Source organism: Amblyomma mixtum, chromosome 4 (genome assembly GCF_055824585.1).
Source record: "Amblyomma mixtum isolate Tamu chromosome 4, ASM5582458v1, whole genome shotgun sequence".
Classification (NCBI taxonomy): Eukaryota; Metazoa; Arthropoda; class Arachnida; order Ixodida; family Ixodidae; genus Amblyomma; species Amblyomma mixtum.
In genome coordinates, this window is record NC_143015.1 from 114,087,447 (window position 1) to 114,107,317 (window position 19,871).

The 19,871-nt window shown below is 45.7% G+C and overlaps 1 protein-coding gene across 1 annotated transcript in view; it reads left to right on the plus strand.

Annotated features, from left to right (window-relative positions):
* Positions 1-19,871, plus strand: part of LOC149347952 (lysosomal alpha-glucosidase-like) — a 53,698-nt gene that overhangs the window by 13,663 nt on the left and 20,164 nt on the right. Inside the window, exons 5-11 of the mRNA XM_089541656.1 lie at positions 411-513; positions 2,475-2,719; positions 6,214-6,318; positions 9,906-10,022; positions 15,215-15,334; positions 16,151-16,359; positions 17,050-17,183. Coding sequence (XP_089397782.1) covers positions 411-513; positions 2,475-2,719; positions 6,214-6,318; positions 9,906-10,022; positions 15,215-15,334; positions 16,151-16,359; positions 17,050-17,183 — 1,033 coding nt within the window. The remainder of the gene's footprint in view (positions 1-410; positions 514-2,474; positions 2,720-6,213; positions 6,319-9,905; positions 10,023-15,214; positions 15,335-16,150; positions 16,360-17,049; positions 17,184-19,871) is intronic.

Below are 19,871 nucleotides of genomic sequence, written 5' to 3' on the forward strand. Positions count from 1 at the left end.
CCCCTAAATTTTTTTATTGCGAAAGCAACACAACTGGAGCCCAGCTCGGCTCATCGCGTATGCTCGTGGCGGTGCGTCTACCAAACGACCTTGAGTCACCGTTGCCTAGCAACTGCTTAAGAGGGTGCTCGGGAAGAGCAACATGGGTGGCACATTCTCTACCGTTGGCTGTGATAGAAACCGCCGCCTGCCAGTGCAGTGGTGCATCATTTAACCACTGCGTCACTGTGATAGTAATGTTTCTACTTGTATCCTTTGAGGCGTAGGCTGAGCAACATTATTTATAATGGATACAGCTACTTCTGTAGCAGTCAGGTCGACATGCTGCCAGCGCAGTGTCTATTGAACCAGCCCGCGTCTCTTCCGTACCTGTGCATAATGATGCAATGCATTTTGAAACTCTGCCGCAGAACGACACCAGTTCCCTCTTCCATGGCAGCCACCCTTTCTACATGGGATTCGACCGAATGGGAAGCAGCTTCGGAGTATACTTTCGCACCAGCGCTATATATGGTGAGCACATTGGCCGCAGAGGGCGCTACTAGTATCGTCGGCCTTGAGCGTTGGTCCCGGCGTGGTTCGGGATGTGAAATACTACGGTACCAGAAGTGGGCTATCGCACATCCCTCGGGATATTTTTCAAGAAACAGTTACTTTTGCGTTGCGAGTAAATTGGTCCGAAATTGCTGATTCGCTTTCAGAAGGCAGTAGGAAGAATACTTTTAGTAGTCGTTATAACAGTAATAAAGAAAGTTGTGTAGTCACGACATTATTTTGCAGTTACCAGGAATTTGTGTTACATGATAAAGCATTTGTTCCGGTTTTGTTTGCCCCATTTGATACATATCGGCCTCCAAAACGCATGGCGGAAGGGCACAAATGAAGAAACAGTCGAGCTCATGATTGGCATTTGTCGTGTCCGGTCGCTGTGTTGAATGCAGCGAAAGACGCACACGGTACTTTAAGACTTCGTTTATTTAAAGCCGATGAGGGTGCGACCAGCGTCGACCGAGGCAGGAGCCGAACTGGCCGCCCGAAGAAAGGAGGGAGCTGAGAAGCGTCCACGGGAGGGAGTGGCTTCCCAGAACAGGAGGAGGGTGCGGGGGCGCACCGTGGGGGGGCATCTGGTGACAGCGTGCGACGAGGGCCAAGTGTCGTTAGGAGGAGGATTGAGTGGTCGTTAGGAGGAGGATTGAGTGGTCGTTAGGAGGAGGATGCGAACTGTCGTTAGGAGGGGAATGCGAGTGGTCGTTAGGAGGGGGCGCACACACACAAAAGCAATAAGGGGACACAACAGCATTATTTTCTCTTCTTGTAGAAAGTGAACAGGCATATAAACCAAGGAAAGCACAGGGGAGGGTTTTTAACATACCCAACAATTCCGGACAAAAGCATTTTTGAGCAGGAGACCGTTTATGAACGCAATTTTTTCATATAATGTAAGATTTCACTCCAACAGTCAATATATCCGCTATTCACCCGACGGCAGTCTTGTATTTTTTTTCTGTTAGCGTATTTGCTATCGTCGAAAGCATTCCCAACTGGTTTTCTATGGCAGTATTAATTGTTCGATGCGATTGATAGAAATATTTTAAAAGAAAGGTTTAGCTATATATCAGAAGAATGCACCATTGCCTTCAATATTTCCATAACAGTGTTTTACACTTTTCTAGTTTTCAAATTTTTTGTTCCAGAATGTTGGACATGATTGCCGTGTGATCAGTGGGAAATTAGCCTTGTAATCACTTTTTACCTCAAAGGTAACTCTTTCTACATGTGATTCGACCGAATGGGAAGCCGCTTCGGAGTATACTTTCGCACCAGCGCTATCTATATACGGTGAGCACGTTGGCCGCTGAGGGCGTTACTAGTATCGTCGGCCTTGAGCGTTGGTCCCGATGTTGTTCGGGATGTGAAACATTGCGGAACTAGAAGCGGTCTATTGCACATCCCACATGATATTATTCAAGAAACAGTTACTTTTGTGTTGGGAGTAAATTGGTCCAAAATTGCAGATTCGCTTTCAGAAGGCAATAGGAAAGACACTTTTGCTAGCACCAGTTGGTATAGCAGTACTAAAGAAAGTGGTGTAGTTACTGTATTAATTGCAGTCATCAGTAGTTTATGTTCCATGGTAAAACCCTTTGTTTCTGAAGAACGAAAAAATGATGCCTGCAAAGGTTTTGTTTCCCGAGTTGGTATACATATCGCGGCTGAAAAGCATCACTGGACACAAATGAAGATACTGTCCAGCACATGACTGGTGTTATTTTCTTTTTTTCTGGGAAGCGAACAGAGATATAAACCAAGGAAAACACTGGAAAATATTTGTTTTTAATTTCTTGTGTATCAATGGGAAATTGGTAGTGTAATTACTTTTTGCCTGAGGGATAACTGATTCGAATTAACTTTCGACAAAGACCCTTCGTGAATTCGTTGTCACATTGGGGCTCCTGGCACCGGCGTCCTTGCAGAGGTGTTGGGCCACAGCACGCCGGCGCTGACGTTTCGGTCGCTGGGCAGTCAGGTGGACGTGTTCGTGTTCGGGGGTCCCACCCCGGCAGACGTGGTTCGCCAGTACCTGGACGTGGTGGGTAGGCCCGCCATGCCGCCTCTGTGGGCAACTGGACTGCACGCGTCGATGCCTCGGGTGCCGCCACCCACGATGGAAGAGGGAAACCACTTGGTGCCTTTGCTTAGCCACGGAAACTACCGTGTGGTGCGTCAGCCAATGGCGGCTCCCTTTTTCTCCGGCTTTTCTCTGGCTTCTACACTGAAACATGCAGGCGTTTTTCCCTTCATTTATTGCACTTTGCTACACTCTAGACACTGATACGCCTATATGGCAGTAAGAAAGGAGTGAACTGTCCTCTAGCACACTCCTTTTTATAAAAAGAAAAGCATTAGAGGCCAGCTCAGTCCCTCTTTACTCCTTTATGTTTAGAGTGTAGTATCATTTCAATAGAAGCTCCAGATTTATAGATAAGATCATCATCATCATCATCATCATCAGCCTGACTACACCCAGTGCAGGGCGAAGGCCTCCCCCATGTCTCTCCAATTAACCCTGTCCTTCGCCGGTTGCGGCCGCCGTATCCCCGCAAACTTCTTAATCTCATCCGCCCATCTAACTTTCGGCCGTCCCCTGCTACGCTTGTCCTCTCTTGGAATCCACTCCGTTACCCTTAAGGACCAGCGGTTATCTTGCCTTCGCATTACATGCCCTGCCCAAGCCCATTTCTTCCTTTTGATTTCAACTAAGATGTCATTAACGATAATATATAGATGCTCAGTATAAAGGAAGGGGAAGGTACATATCAGGAGCTACAAAACTCCAAGGCGGGGATGTAGAACATAGAACTTTCAAGTGCGTGAATCGGTAAACGCCATGGAAAAATTGCAAGGCTGTTGAGAGGAGGCAATAACGAAGAGAAATAATAGTATCTTTCCAGTGCAGGAAGCAATGGTGCATAAAGTGGGAGATACGACTTCATCTGTACTGATATGTCTGTTCCGTCCTGTCGTTCCTAGTTAAAACGACGACAGAATCTGCCCCGAAAGAGGAAAAAAAATAACACTTGGCTTGTTGTCGCCACGACAGCATTGCCTTGTAGTTTTGCTCGACTTCTACCGTTGCAAGAGAGTCAGTCCCACCTTAATGGAAGTGTGTTTTTTGTGAGGTTTAACGTCCCGAAGAGACACATTGGCCTCCATAGCCATGAAGCCGTAGTGGAGGGCTCCGGATTAAATTCTACCACCTTTGTTTTTTAACGTGCGCTCATATTGCACATCACTTGGGTGATTTTTTACTTCTCCTCCTTCGAGATACGGCTGCCGCGGCCCGAATTGAACCCGCGACCTTGTCACCGTAACGAAATGTGATTATGCAATTTTTGACATAAAGCTATCGTCACAACGAAAATTTAAGCTCGTAAATGTTCAGATCCCCAATGACCACAAGACAAGCATTTTTTTTGTTGAAATTATAAAGGATTCGGAAGTTCGGATACATTTTAGAGAAAATTTCCGCAAAAAAAATATATATAAGAAACCTCCGTTTTGAAGGTATTATTAAGAACACAGAATGTTGGTGTGGAAAACAAATCTGGTGTGAAAAAAAAAAAAGGTGCTTTGATCACCAGCTTTCCTGCGTTCGAAAGAGGAACCGCGTCTCCATATTCAGAGCCCCTAGCATTCAGACCCGATAAGATCAGGCCTGCCTTGGTCACATGGCTGGATAAAAACCGATTTCTGGGAACACCCGCTATGGCACCAAATGTGGATAATACTTTTAATGGGGAGCTCAATAATTCCAGAGGTATTGGCTAGGACACAAGATGGCGACACCGTTAGTCGGGGAAGAGCTTGCGACTACGATATCACCAAAAAAAAAATATTGAAGGAGCCAAGAGAGCAAATGTTTGAAACAGCATAGATGTGAATACAAGTTTGGCTAGAAATGTACTTTACAGGCCGTGCTAAGATCTTGCCATGAACGTATGTCAAATTTTATCTCTTTGCGTTACCCGCCGCGTGGTGGCTTAGTGGCTGTGCTGTTATAGCTACTAAGCACGAGGTTACGGGGTAGAATCCGAGCCGCATGGCCATTTTTTTTTCGGTGGAGAGGAAACGCAAAAACAACCGAGCACTCTGTTCTGAGGTGTGAGTGCACGTTAGAGTGTTCTAGGCGGTCGAATTTGAACAGGGGCCTTACCCAACTACGGCGTCCCTCGTAGCCCAACCGACACCTTAGGAATGTTAAGCACAACATGTGGTACGGTATTCACTATATTAGACTACTGGGCGAGTTGGCCGGTCTACATAATGGCTTAGATCTCAAATCATCAACACGGACAAACGAGCCCAGCAAATCTGGACAAAAGCTTTTAGTTTGTGCGGCTGCCACCATGCGTGCCATGGCGATCGACAGTAAAAATTCTTCAGTTTTCTCACAGTTTTAGTTTCTATTTTTGTGTTTAATCTTATTTTAACTCTGTTTTGTATCAACTTTGCGTTCCTTTCGTCTATTTGCCTTGTACCGCGTCCATTGTACCGTTATTGTGGTTTATAATTTCTGTGTATTCCTTTCTTATGCCCTCCTCACCCAATACTCTTCAGGGCCTGTTAGCCACAAATAAATAAATTAATTAAAACTTAAAGACTCCCCATTCAGTGACGTGGTGTTCAGTACTGCCGGCCGACTGGTGGCTCTTGTTCTTGTCCAGAATAGCTGGGCTTGGCAAGGATCAAACAGCTCTAGCTCTGCCTAGCAGCCTGGAGTTGTTATTCAGCTCCGTAGTCACCAAGTTCTTTTCATGTCTATGCTCATGTCCAGCGCTGTACGTCAGCCATCATGATGCCGTCTTATTGGACGAAATATAAATGGAAGTTTATTTCCTTGGCATCAGGTGCTCATTGAGAGCTTGATGTCGCATTGGTAGATAACGCTTTCTTGACTACGACTTACTGTAGGCGCAGATGCAGTGGAAAAAAAGTTTCCACCAAAACTGTCGGAGGAAGGAGTAAAGCTGTGTCGACTGGGCCCTTACCTGATTTATTGTGCAACAGCGCAACGGCACGAGGCCGCAGGAAGAGAAGGCACCACACACTACATTAAAGATCACTACAAATCACGTGTGCATTACACTACGTTGCCCTACAAATCATGTCTGACCAACGTGCCCATCAGTTCATGTTCAGTTCATGTTGGGCCCTTACCATTCCCCGAAACTTTCACCTATTACAGAGTGCATTGACCAGGGCAAGTAAAAAGCAGAAAAAAAATGGCAGTGATTTAGTTCTGGTTAAACCTGGTTGTGTAGCGAAGGCAACGGCTGCCTGGCTACGCTTAGGATTCGCTTGTGGTTAGGCGTTTAGGCGTTTTGGCTAAGCTCTATTGATTATAGACGAAGAATGGCACATAGTTAAGCATTGGTTACTACGCACAACTGGCGAAGCGAGCGCCGGCGACGGCGGCGCCATCTGGCGAAGCGCGGCGGCGGCAGCTGCTGCCGTTGCTAGGCGACGGCTCAAGGTCAATCGTGGAGTCGCCGCCACGGCGAAAGTGCGGCCACGCTGAAGAGGCTGAACGGTGGGATTAGTGTTGCTTTCGCAACAATACTTTCTTTGACTTTCTAAATTTTCTCGCGAGTGATCGGTAAAAACCACCAGCTCCGCTGTCACAGCATTGACGAAACTGTTGCCACTGCCCAGGATGTCGCCTGGATGCCTGTGGACGTTGCGAGGGAGAAGTGCGAGTACACCCGATACTTCGAGATGAACTACCTCCGACCCCCCCTGCGAGTGGTCCACACGCTGGTGAGTAACTTCATTTTTATTACGCAGCGCTTTCGGAGAATAAGAAAAAAATATAAAAGTAAGAAGAAGCCCGGTCCAGCTCTGCTTTGCCAGACCTAAAACCAATTAAAAGTAAATGAAAAGAAGCAGCCGTGTAAATGCATACATGATGGTTAATATTTGCTTTCGAACTGCGCGCTCACATACCCCACAATTCTGGACAAAAGCGCTTTTGAGCGCGAAACCGTTTATGAGTGCAATATTTTCATAGAATTCAATTTTCAATTTATTTTCCCATGGTACATGGTGAGGGCCGAGGGAAAAAAGCCAGAAATTGTGGCTTGACGTGCTTCTCGGCCCCTACATTGCAGGGCAGCAGGTAACATATAAATGTTCTACACAAGTAGCATCCCAAAATATAAACAATAGTTATCAAAAATGGTTTGGCGCATTATTAGAAAAAATGACAAAGAATGAAGTGTACACAAAAAATGGTAACAAAAAAAGAAACATAAAAAATACACGTCATCGAAAAACACGAATCCGGTTATTCAAATCAGGTCAACACTATACGGAAACGAAAGAGATAAAGAAGCAGTGAAGAGATAAAGAAGCAGTGCAATATTATTGCTTAATGAAATAATAAATATATTCGCTGTTCACCCGACGGCAGTTTTGAATTTTGTTTTCTATTAACGATTTTGCTATCGTTGAAAGTGTTCCCCATCAGTTTTCTATGCCAATCTTAACTGTCTGATGCGATCGATGTAAACGCTTTAAAAGAAAGATTTTACTAAATGCCAGACCATTACTTTCAATATTTCCATGACAGTATCTTAGTTTTCCAATTTTCAAAATTTTTGTAATTGAATGGTGAAACATGGTGCGGACGGCTGAAGACCCCCAGGCTTCTCGTGCAGCTGCGGAGAATTGACGACAATTGGTCCCCAGCTAAAATACACCTGCTTGAAGAGCTATGTGGTGTTATGTGTGTGTATGCAGGAGTTAGGGCATGTAGGCCATGAACACGACCCTTAAAGGAAAACTGCATATGTTTTAAAAATCAACGAGCTTAAGAGGGTCGAATGTGTGAAACTTGCAGATAAAGCATGCGAAGTCTTTTTGGCCTAGCCCTTGAAATAGGAAAGTAATCACCGATTAAAATCCGGACGCCCTTCAAGCGTCTCCGCAGCGCACAGCGCCAAGTGGGGGGCACATGATGACGTCATCGAAGGTATCGGTACATTTCCAACGCACAAACGACTGCTTTGAAGGAAAAAAAAACAACGCCACCGAAGGCGAACCGCGCCGAGAGTTGTTTGACAGCGTCTAACGCGTCAGGGCACGGTGTGGCTGACGGCAGGGGTAATTTTAAATCATACCTTCCGTGACGTCACGCTGTGTTTCCCTGCACTCCGGTGTATTGAGGAGAAGCTCAAAATTCAATCGTCGATTACATCACTATTTTGAATACTAGTGCAAAAACACTTGGCATGCTTTGCCTACAACCTACCTACATTGATTTGAAACCTTGAATTGCGCGAAATTCTAAAAAAAAAAGTGCTGCAGTTGCTCTTTAAGGCTCAGATTGGCGTGGGTAACGCTGCCTTTGGGCAGCTGATGAACGTGGGGATCCTCTGTTACTATGTTTTGCAAGACCGAGGCCATGCCAATTTCACTAAATCCACCATAAATATAAGGGTTAGAAAAAGACAAAAAACAATCGAACGTTTCGCATCCCTCCTAGCCAAAGAAGGAACACCAGTAGCTAAAGAATACCCCAACCCAAAAGCCACCCATTGCTAGGCCGCTCTCCTGGATCATTATCATCATCGTCAGTCAAGGTTTCAAATCTATGTAGGTAGGCTGTAGGCAAAGCATGCCAAGTGTTTTTGCACTAGTATTCAAAATGGTGATGTAATCGACGATTGAATTTTGAGCTTCTACTCAATACACCGGAGGAGTGCAGGGAAACTCAGCGTGACGTCACGGAAGGTATGATTTAAAATTACCCCTGCGCCCGCGACGATCATTCTGTCTAAGCTTATCTCCGATAGTGTTAGTGCAGTTCACTCCCTGGCGACTCCTGATGCATTTACCTTGCATTTTGAAGCCGCTAATTTACCCAAAAGGACAAAGGCCGATTCGACTTGACCCGCCGCGGTGTCTTATTGCTTAGGGCTCTCGACTACTAAGCCACAGTACCCGGGGTCGAACCCGACCGCAGCGGCCGCGTTTCGATGGAGGCGAAACAGAAAAGGCGCCCGTGTACAGTGCTATGTCAGTGCACGTTAAAGATCCCCAGGTGGTCGGAATTATTCCGGACACCTCCACTACAGCACCTTTCTCTCTTTCTTCTTTCACTCCCACCTTCCTCCCTTCCTGTACGGTGCGGTTCGGGTGTCCGCCGATATGTGAGATAATTTGTGCGCCATTTCCTTTCCACACGCAAAAAAAATTCAGATTTCACGGAAATTACTAATTTAGTTACATTTTTCAAGAGGGAACATTATTTCGCTTTGCCCCGCCGCGGTGGCTCAGTGGTTACGGCGCTCGGCTGCTGACCCGAAAGACGCGGGTTCGATCCCGGCCGCAGCGGCTGAATTTCGTTGAAGGCGAAATTCTAGAGGCCTGTGTACAGTGCGATGTCAATGCACGCTAAAGAACCCCACGTGGTCGAAATTTCCGGAGCCCTCGACTACGGCGTCTCTCATAGCCTGAGTTGCTTTGGGACGTTAAACCGCAATAAAACCAAACCAAACCATTATTTCGCTTTGCTCATGCATGCAAAACGCATAGGCTATTTTTGTTCGTAATCTTCTGAATAGCCGTATAACCTCTTCTTCCTGGTGTGGAGCCAGTTATCTAAAGGATTCGGGACTTTTTGTGAAGCTCTCGCCCCCGCTTTTAATTTAAGAAATATAGCACATTTTAGAAAGCAAGCGCTTCCTTATCACCTCGCTGGACAACAGAGAACAGAGCCTCCCAGTATACGATATACGAAAAGAGGCTGTTTTGTCTTAATGGGGGCCTAAAACGGTGCTGTCACAGTAAAAAAAAAAAAAAAGATCCAGAGTTTCCACTTGTTTCCTAAGAAGAACTAGCAGCGGTAGCTTCATCCAAATGTAAGAATACATACAGTGTGTTTCAATTTAATGTGTGTTTTCCCCCTATGTAATGCCCGAAAGGGCCCTTAGGGTAAATAAATGAAATTCTTACAGGTTAATTAGGGCTGGTTGAGAAGAAAGGTAATTAAAGCATGCCTGATATTTATTCTGTCAGCATTGACCCCTTGCCAAGAAATGACGGTGGTGGGTCCACCGCAGTTATATACTATGTGCAGGGCATGCCATTTTATTGAATGCATAGTAACTAGTACGTAATTAATGTCCTGGTAATTAAAGAAAATTTGGCGGTTATTCACTTGTACACAAGTATGCATGAAAGAACTGGCTTGGGCAGTTAGTGCGGCTTATTAAGTGGTGCTGTGTGACTGTTATACTAGAATGCAGCCCCTCTTTACAGCATTTGTGAAATTAAAGATTTGGTAGCGGCTATAGTCCGAGAAATATGCCGCATTAAAATGGTGAAAGCACTTCACCGCGCAGGTTCCAACGCTGACCGAGCAATCACCCTCGTCGCCGATTTGTAATTTGGCACTGATGGAGGGCAAGTATCTTGGAGTCATCCTCAACAACGAGACGCAGGAGTCCACCGAAGATCAGGTGAGTGGCGTCATTCTTTGTGCTCCAACGTACTGCTCAGATATCGACGCATAGTTGGTGTGGTATATATATATATATATATATATGTGTGTGTGTGTGTATAAACTGATTAGAAAAGCCGAATAAAAAAACAGATGCCGCCGGTGGGAACCGAACCCATGACCTCCGAATTATTCTGCTTTTCTAATCTTTAAGCGATAGCATATTCAGTAATATTCGTCATTGATCAGCACCACAAAAGAAATACATATAAAAAAATCCCCGTGTTCCTTGGTTTCTGTGGCTATTGGCTTCTAGAACATATATGAGGAGCCCTTCAATCCCATATATATATATATATATATATATATATATATATATATATATATATATATATATATATATATATATATATATATAGCGAAGTATACGCTTCGTTAAAGGAAACATATTTATTCAACTCAACGTTTCGATCGGAAGACCGATCTTCTTGAAGAAGATCCTGAAGAAGATCGGTCTTTCGATCGAAACGTTGAGTTGAATAAATATGTTTCCTTTAACGAAGCGTATACTTCGCTATATATTCTTTAAGCAGTCTAGTACTTCACGCTTTCGCAACCTATATATATATATATATATATATATATATATATATATATATATATATAAGAATTTAATTCACGACGTTTCCGCTGGAGGATCAACCTTTTTCGAGTGTCGAAAAGTCTCGAAAAAGGATTGTCCTCCAGCCGAAACATGACGAATTAAACATTAAACCCTGTTATGTTTTTCAATTGTCTCGTGACTGTCTCATATTGATCAATCAGCTTTTTAATATATATATATATATATATATATATATATATATATATATATATATATATATATACGGGAATAATCAGTACCGAGGTCATAACATCTGGCGCAGTGTTGCCTTCTGCTTATACTACTCAGCCAGGATGAGAGGATGTTGACATATTCATGCATGACAACCACTGAAAGGCTTCTCTCCGAAATACGCTGAAGATTTTTCTCGGCAGCAGGCTATTGTGAAGAAAAGTATGAAGAACAGAACGCTGAGGCAGCGCATCAGTATCGAGCGTTAGCAATATCGAATATTGCGTCATTAGTCATCTCCGCTATATCAAGTAAATGTTTTTTCGTTATATCCGGATATCTATTTTCTTGATGCCAACGTATACAGCGCACGAAGACAAATCGTTTGACATCAATTCGATTGTCCTGCGTCAATTAGTTTGGACGTAATGGGCGTTTGAAGTTTCAAGAAGTCAGGGTTAGAGGAACAAAAGGTTGTTGGTGCGAATCCCTACTTTACGCCTTAAGATTGGAATCCTACAACATGAGATTTCCCATTTGTCGCAGCTTCTGTTGCAGTTTCTATTCTTCTTTGCTTCAGTTTCTTTGCTATCTTTAGTCCATCGACTGTCATATTTTCATCGTTAGGCATTAGAAGGTGTAGGATATCCAGTGCAAGTGCCGACATTTGTATTCTTGACTTTTGACTTGCATTGCATTTTTTATTTCGATTCTCTATCTAGGTTGCTGTCTAGAAACTAGGCTGCTCGCAACCCGGTGGACAGTTTGTGATGACGCCACAATTTCACGTGACCTTTCTTGACCAATCAGAGTGGCCCACTAGGGCAGTATGCGATGACGACCAAGGTCACATGACCTCTCCCGACCAACCGCAAAATTTAATCTCAGATATAGGCGGGGTTTTGGTGTGATGACAACAAAAATTTAATCGCTTTAATTAACAATACTATAGTTTCTAAACGAGCTCTCCTCCGTAAAGTCTTTCCAAAAACGTCGCAAACCTCCCGACAGGATCGTGAAGGAGCGGAGTATTCTATACGTCGAGCAGGAAAGGATAATAGTCACCCTGAGGTTCAAGTGAAAAATTTCAGTGCTTTAGCTAAGTGCTTGTCGGAAAGGGTAATGAACACCCTGAGACACCCGTGAACGACTTTAGTGTACTAAAGGCTTGCCAGAAAGGGCCAGTAACGATCATAATATGACAGCGGAGAACTTTAGCATACTCCACTTGCTTTCAGAAGACGATCCCAAAATAAACACAATGACGTTCGCATGGAGGAGTGCAGTGCGCTAGATGTTCATCAGAAACTGTGTAGTTCAGAAATGCGTAACCTCTAAAAAAACACAGTAGTCCAAAAAAAATTAGGAGTCACTTTGGCGACTAAAGTGGTGCAAGGCGAAAGCCTGAGTACAGCATTCTGCCACGAATGTGGTTGTGAATGATGATTCAAGTGCTACCAGCGAATGACGCGTCCATTGGGTGTCTGCGTGTGTTACTGATGTGTGGTTAACATGTTAAACTTCGCCTGTAAGTGTGGAACGCGACAGCGTCTTGCAACGCTGCCAGGGAGTCCACAGAACGCCATCGCCAATTCGGCTGTACGCCTTGCTGGACGGTAAATTTATTTTTTGCGGAAAGGAAATGTATCTCTCTCGCATATCTGGGTGGACACCTGCCCCACGCCGTAAGGGAAAGGGGGAAGATGGGAGTGAACGAAGACGCCGTATTAGCTAGACGCGCCTTTGTTCATTCCAAACCATTCAGCTGGCATTACGGAGTGGCTAGAGTGCTCGTATCGCACTCCGGAGACCCTGGTTCGATTCCCCAACTCGACCAATTTCGTTCTCGGTTTTATTGATTTATGCGGTCTGACTAGAAAGGTTAATTAGGCTATTTCATATTTATATCATTGTATTTCTATCCATCGTGTTCTGTCATTCACCTGTCAAATGTTGGAACTGTCTAGGATGTTCGACACAACGTATATGAAACGAGCAACGTCAAACTGAGTGGGGAAGTGCGTGGTGGTGGAGCGAACGCGGCTTCGTACTTATCTGTTTTTTCAGCAGCGTCTCCTTCCGCGGACGCTGTTGTCGCTGCGACGCGCGTCTTTTCTTTTCCTCTGTCTTAATTAGGCTAGTTGATTAATTAAGCAATTAACTAAACTCAGTCCCACTTAGTTGGAGCATCACTATACGATCCCTTTCATTGGTTGCATGGTTACTAGCCAAAGTACAATTGGCCCCATTTGAAATTCGCGCACTGTGACGTCACGAGCATTTCGACCAATTGAAAAGCGTGACATTTTCTGTCGACAACTCCTGCTTACAACGATGAGGCATTAAAGGCTTCCGCCTTAATAGCTGGCAGATCAAACCGGCGTCCTACCAAGTGCTGGCGGCTGCTTTAGCAAGGCTCCATAACCTCGATCTATTGAGACCTTTTAAGGCGGAAGCCTTTAATGCCTCATCGTTGTAAGCAGGAGTTGTCGACATAAAATGTCACGCTTTTCAATTGGTCGAAATGCTCGTGACGTCAAAGTGCGCGAATTTCAAATGGGGCCAATTGTACTCTGGCTAGTAACCATGCAACCAATCAAAGGGATCGTATAGTGATGCTCCAACTAAGTGGGACTGAGTTTAGTTAATTGCTTAATTAATCAATTAGCCTAATTAAGATAGAGGAGAATGAAGAGGTCAGAAGACAGAGGAAAAGAAAAGAAAGACGCGCGTCGCAGCGACAAAAGCGTCCGCGGGAGGAGAAGCTGCTGAAAAAACAGATAAGTACGAAGCCGCGTTCGCTCCACCACCACGCACTTCCCCACTCAGTTCGACGTTTCTCGTTTCATATACGTTGTGTCGAACATCCTAGACAGTTCCAACATTTGAGAGGTGAATGACAGAACACGATTGATAGAAATGCAATGATATAAATATGAAATAGCCTAATTAACCTTTCTAGTTAGACCGCATAAATCAATAAAACCGAGAACGAAATTGGTCGAGTTGGGGAATCGAACCAGGGTCTCCGGAGTGCGATACGAGCACGCTAGCCACTCCGTAATGCCAGCTGAATGGTTTGGAATGAACAAAGGCGCGTCTAGCTAATACGGCGTCTTCGTTCACTCCCATCTTCCCCCTTTCCCTTACGGCGAGGTGCAGGTGTCCACCCAGATATGCGAGAGAGATACATTTCCTTTCCTCAAAAAATAAATTTACCGTCCAGCAAGGCGTACAGCCGAATTGGCGATGGCGTTCTGTGGACTCCCTGGCAGCGTTGCAAGACGCTGTCGCGTTCCACTCTTACAGGCGAAGCTTAACATGTTAACCACACATCAGTAACACACGCAGACAGCCAATGGACGCGTCATTCGCTGGTAGCACTTGAATCATCATTCACAACCACATTCGTGGCAGAATGCTGTACTCAGGCTTTCGCCTTGCACCACTTTAGTCGCCAAAGTGACTCCTAAATTTTTTGTTAGCGTGTAAGTATAGGATCGCGACGCGGCCCCTGCTGGTACTGGAGGCGTGAGAAGTACCGAAGAAGAGATGTGAATGAGCATCCTGGCATACGTCATTCAAAGAAGGAAGAAAGTCATCATTTTCGATGGTCCACTCTGGTCTTGGCAGCATGGGTTTTGTTACTTGGCTGATATATATGGGGCGAGATAATGCTTTGAGGATCATGACCCTTTCAAGAAGATCTACCGACTTGCAAATTGGCAGGCCGGGGCCATCGATTACACGACTCTCGATTGCCACATGGTGTATAATTCACACATCAATGTCTTAGGTCACGTAACCCTTTCAAATGGGTTACATAACTTGTCCGTCGTATGACCCGGCGCCCACGTGTAGGGTCAATGCGTCTTAGTGCACTTTTCCGCACCCAAGCGTTGCCAAAGACATGCGTATGTCCCGCGCAGTCTTATGCGTCGAGCCATTGGGAGCTTTGGGGAGGGGGGCTATGGGGCGGCGCGGGCCCCATAGTACCAGCATGATACCGATGACCCTACATGACCCGCTTAAGCGCATACGGGGAAAGTGCAGTCATATTATGACCCTCGGCTCTAAGGTAACTGTGGTTGAAAAGGAAATATTTTGATGGAGGCAAAGCGCAAGAACAGCCCTGTGGTGTGTGATGAGAGAGCACTTTAGAGTCAATAGTCAATAGTCAATAAGTTTATTTTCCAGTTTCAACTGGAGGGTTTCCTGGCTAAAAGCTGCCTGGGCAGAGAACCCCAGTGATCGAAATTAACTCACTGCCCTCCACTACAGCGTCTGCCATGGCACTTGTCCCATGTACCGCTTTTGGACGTGAACCATACCATACTATACCATACCATGCCATCAACTTTTTGTTCTTGTTCCAGGTACCTGCTGGGAACACTACGCGCCATGTTTTGGACTTCTCAGCCCCTAGATACGACATGTACCTCACCAAGGTGTTGAAAGCTCTCTACCTTCGGTCGCCTATGGATGGTCTGTGGCTGGTGAGCTTCTTTACAAACATGAAGGCAGTTGGTCCCAGGGCGTCTCTGATAAAAATCTCCAGAAAACATTGCCATCCCCGGGTGGGTTTAATAAGCGACAGCTATATTTTTACCGCATCTCCAGAACAGCAGTCATTCCCAAGCCGATTTCGTTCACCTTAGCACACAAGCAGCAGTGCTCTAATGGTTTACGTATCCACTTCGTATCCGAAAGAGCGTGGTCGAAGCTAATGTTAACAGCATTGGCGGGCCTCAGCCTAACAAGTTTGGAGAGCCAGAGGGAAAGGGGTGGTGTGCACTTTCACGGAACATGTGACGCTATGACCATGGATACGACGTAGGATACGGTATACTTATGATTCGCACTTCTTTGAGAAGGTAGATGGCAAAAATCACGGCACTTTCAATTGTGCTAGTATGCTCGGGCAGTTTCCCGTTATTGCAACGGTGACCTCAACAATAGCTACCGCTGACAACAGGGCTTCGAGGCTGTTCTTAACAGACGGATGCCTTGTGCTGTGCACTTTAACTGGAGAACCATTCTTGTGTCATAAGGAACGAAAATAAAGATATATGCGGACGCGGGATTTAAGGAAGAAGTCGAGTAACATCCAGTGGTGGTACCTCCAGTTCCGACCGCCTAGATCCGAGGGTGTGCCGAAAAGTATTCCACGTCGGAGCAGGTACTCTGTCGGAGTACATGGAAGGATAAAGACCTAGAGGAGTTGACTTGTGTCAACCTTGCGGGTAGGAGCGAGGCATATGGGGCGGGAATGGCGTGCATGTCGTAGTCCTTTGTCTTCATGGTCTGCCCAGGATGTCAACGAACCCACTCTTGGCACTGGCGAGCGTCCCGGTGGTTGTGCCATGGACGGTTGGGACATCCTGCCGTACACGCCGAAGGCCCTCCTCTCAGAGGGACCCCTGGACTCGGGCACGCTGTGCATGTCTCAGCAGCTGGGATCGGGGCCCCATCTTTTGGTGCACAACGCAGTCCCCTACGAACAGGCGCAAGCGGCCTACGGGTGAGTCTGTACTTCCTCTTGCAGACAAGAGAGGGCGCCATGAACCACGGAGGATGAGCAGCACCAGGAACGTTGACCGTTCGCTAACTTCCTGCAACGCTGTGCACGGTACCATCATAGCTGACATAAAGAGATTGGGCTGCGTAGTTTTTTTGAAGCCATTCTGTTTGTGCCTGATACATGCAGAATTAATGCCTGTCTGCTTCAAGTAGCGCTCGTAACTTCTTAGAAAGAATATTCTTCTATTTTTGAACAGAATCATCTTTAATACGGATCAGTAATGATATCTGCGAGATCCTGTATCGTGGTGCCATTACGGTACCATCAGCCATTACGGGCGTGCTTCGCTCACTTCAGTGTCGAAGTTAGGGAAACCTGTTGAACCTAATCTTAGGAGCAACAACGTCGGATGAGTGGTGCTCCTCAGGCAGGCAGCAGGCAGCACGTCGCGGCAATAAATGGGTCATTTGCTTTGGTACAGTGTATTCTTGCTTACATATGATAGATGTAGGCTTATATATTGCCTTTTCTATACATCGAATTATCTACATATTTGCACTATTTGGCGATTCGCTTCGAGTGCAATACATCCGGGCTGGACTGCATAAAGTGAACGAGAGTGCAGCTGCCCATTTTGAGTTCAGAGGTGAGTTATCTTTGCGGCTGTCGCCTGTTTCCTCGTATGTTCAGCGTGCTGGTCCAGCTTTCGGGAGAGCGGCCTTTCATCGTGAGCCGCGCCAGCTACTCCGGAATCGGCAAGTTCGCCGGTCACGTGATTCACGGCCTCCGGCCCACGTGGGAGGATCTGCGCCTCAGCGTTCCAAGTAAGCGCGAACTCATTTTCAGGCGTCCAACTTCGCGTTGCCGTTGCAGCCCCTTTGCCGCCGCAGCCGTTTGTCCGGAGGGCAATCTTGAGAACTCCTCCTATTGCAGGGGGATAGCTTACTTGCGCAAAACTTTAAGAAAGATCAGCGCGCTCTACGAAGATTCGACAAGGGCAGGGTTTTAGGTAGTTGTCTTGTCGAGGTGAGCATATATTTTAAACACGTCTGATATGCTAAATGACAAAGACAACCTAGGCAACCTTATCTCCTCATCTTTAGCTCGAAGATTTCAATGTAAAAGTTGCAGAGCAAGTTGATAAATGCTATTTCACTCTGACTTGTCTAAATTGCTAATTATTAAATATAAATGAACCAACTTTGTTCTTAAACTTGGCGCTGCATTTTGGATTTAGAAGTTTGAGAGCAAATTAATAACTGGTAATTTTATTTGTTTTTTTTTGTTGTAATTCTAGCGTGGCTACTTATAATAAATCCCGCAAGATTTCAAAATAGTCGGAAGACTACGAACTTCCGCTATGCGATCTGAGAGCCCTTAAACACACCCGATTTCATAGAACCATGTCGCCGTTAAGGTGGATGGTTCTGCGACCAGCGCGTAATCGTCTTTTTCTCATCGTGGTGATACTACACGAAGAAAGCAACCATGCCGTCGTCGTTTCACGGCATAGCGCCGATAATTTCTGACATGCCAACGTGCTCGCCCCTGTGCTGGCGAGGAGCATGCCTCTAGCGAAGCGAAGCGCCCGCGCTCATCGCAGGACTTCGTTGTGATTGGCGGCCTGTTCGTTCATTGCCGCTTTGCGTAAGCAAGTGATTTCAAACACGGTGCGGTTACGGATGCTAACATCTCGACGAGGGACCGCATATATTACATGGCGGTTTTAAATCTATCGGTGTCTCTTACGTGCCTGCCAATAAAGAAACCACGCTAATGTGCGGTTGCGATAAGAATATTACGCGACGTGAGAAAGCTTGCCAAAACTGTGTTCTGCGCCACCTAACGCAGCACGCCACTTCTTCCGTACCCCGCAGGCGTGTTTCTTCGCAAGCGCAATCCAACCTTACGCACCCCGTGTACTGTTATAGCACGTATATAAATATTGACGCCCGATCTTTCGATGTGGTGCGGGAAACCTGCGTTTGCAGTAATGATTTTACTTTTCACATTTTTTTCTTGCTTTTACAGTGATTTTCCTTTGCGTCTTCGAGTGTGATTTCGCCGTCGCTTTTCTTTCCGCTACCGCGTGTGATTTTGTAGGTGGTGGTGGCTTATGGAGGATATAGATTATGGGTTTATGGGGTTTTAACGTCCCAAAGCGACTCAGGCTGTGAGGGAGGCCGTAGTGGAGGGCTCCGGAAATTTCGACCACCTGGGACTCTTTGACGTGCACTGACATCGCACAGAACACGGGACTCCATCGAAATTCGACCACCGTGGCCTGGATCGAACCCGTGTCTTTCGGGACATGAGCCGAGTGCCATAACCACTGAGCCACCGCGGCGGCGCTTATGAAAGATATCGGCCTGCGGCAAGACTTCCTGCAGAATGCCCTCATTCTTCTTCACAAATTTCTTGCCGACACTGGCCTCTCCCTCAACCACTCCAAAACCTGGTTTGTCCTTGTGTGCAACAATGCTGACTGCCGTATTTTAAAAGCCACTTACTCACTATTGAAAATGCACAACTTCCTGAAGTGGAACAAGCCAAGGTTTGGGCCTGCACGTTAATGGTTCAGGAAGAGGCACGTCTTGGTTGTCAGCTATCAGCAAGAGTGCTTTATACACACTTTGCTTAATCCACAAAATAGCCAATCGTTCTGGAGTTGCCTCATTCAGTGCATCTCGCCTACTTGTCCGTGCTGTCTTTCAATCAGGCTGAGTTTCAACAACATAAATAACTGCAATTGTCCATACTTGAAGCACTCATCTACGACGCCATGCAAGTCGCTACTGGCCTACGTCGACCAACGCCTATATCTCTGCTCGAGGAGTACGCGTAGCTGAGCACAGTGGCAGAATTAATTACCCACCGATAAACCAAGAGTGGACGGGAAGCTTGCCTTAGAATGTAGGTGTTCTGATTCAATGAACATGGCAGATACCACAACTCTTCAACAAGTACCCTGACATATTAAACTTACTAAGTTCTGTTGTTGGTTGGTTTGGTTGGTTTATGGGGTTTAACGTCCCAAAGCGACTAAGGCTATGAGAGACGCCGTAGTAGAGGGCTCCGGAAATTTCGACCACCTGGGGTTCTTTAACGTGCACTGACATCGCACAGTACACGGGCCTCTAGAATTTCTCCTCCAAAGAAATTCAACCGCCGCGGCCGGGATCGAACCCGCGTCTTTCGGGTCAGCAGCCGATCACCATAACCACTGAGCCACCGCCTGTTCAGTTCAAAAGGCAAGTTAAAGCAATATTTTTATCTGAGCAGGAGGTGCATGGGTTAAAGTCCTGAGCCAACTCTTGGTGCTTTAATCTGTATTACGTTGTACTACCATCGTGCACTATAGGTCATACTTCATTACTTATGTAGACTGGATTGCATTTCACATTATAAATTTTTGTTTGGTGAAACATTTTTGTATACTGATTAACTTAATGCAGTACGTAAGGAATAGTTTTTGTATTATTACAGTTCAAATAAGTTATTTTCCTTTTCTT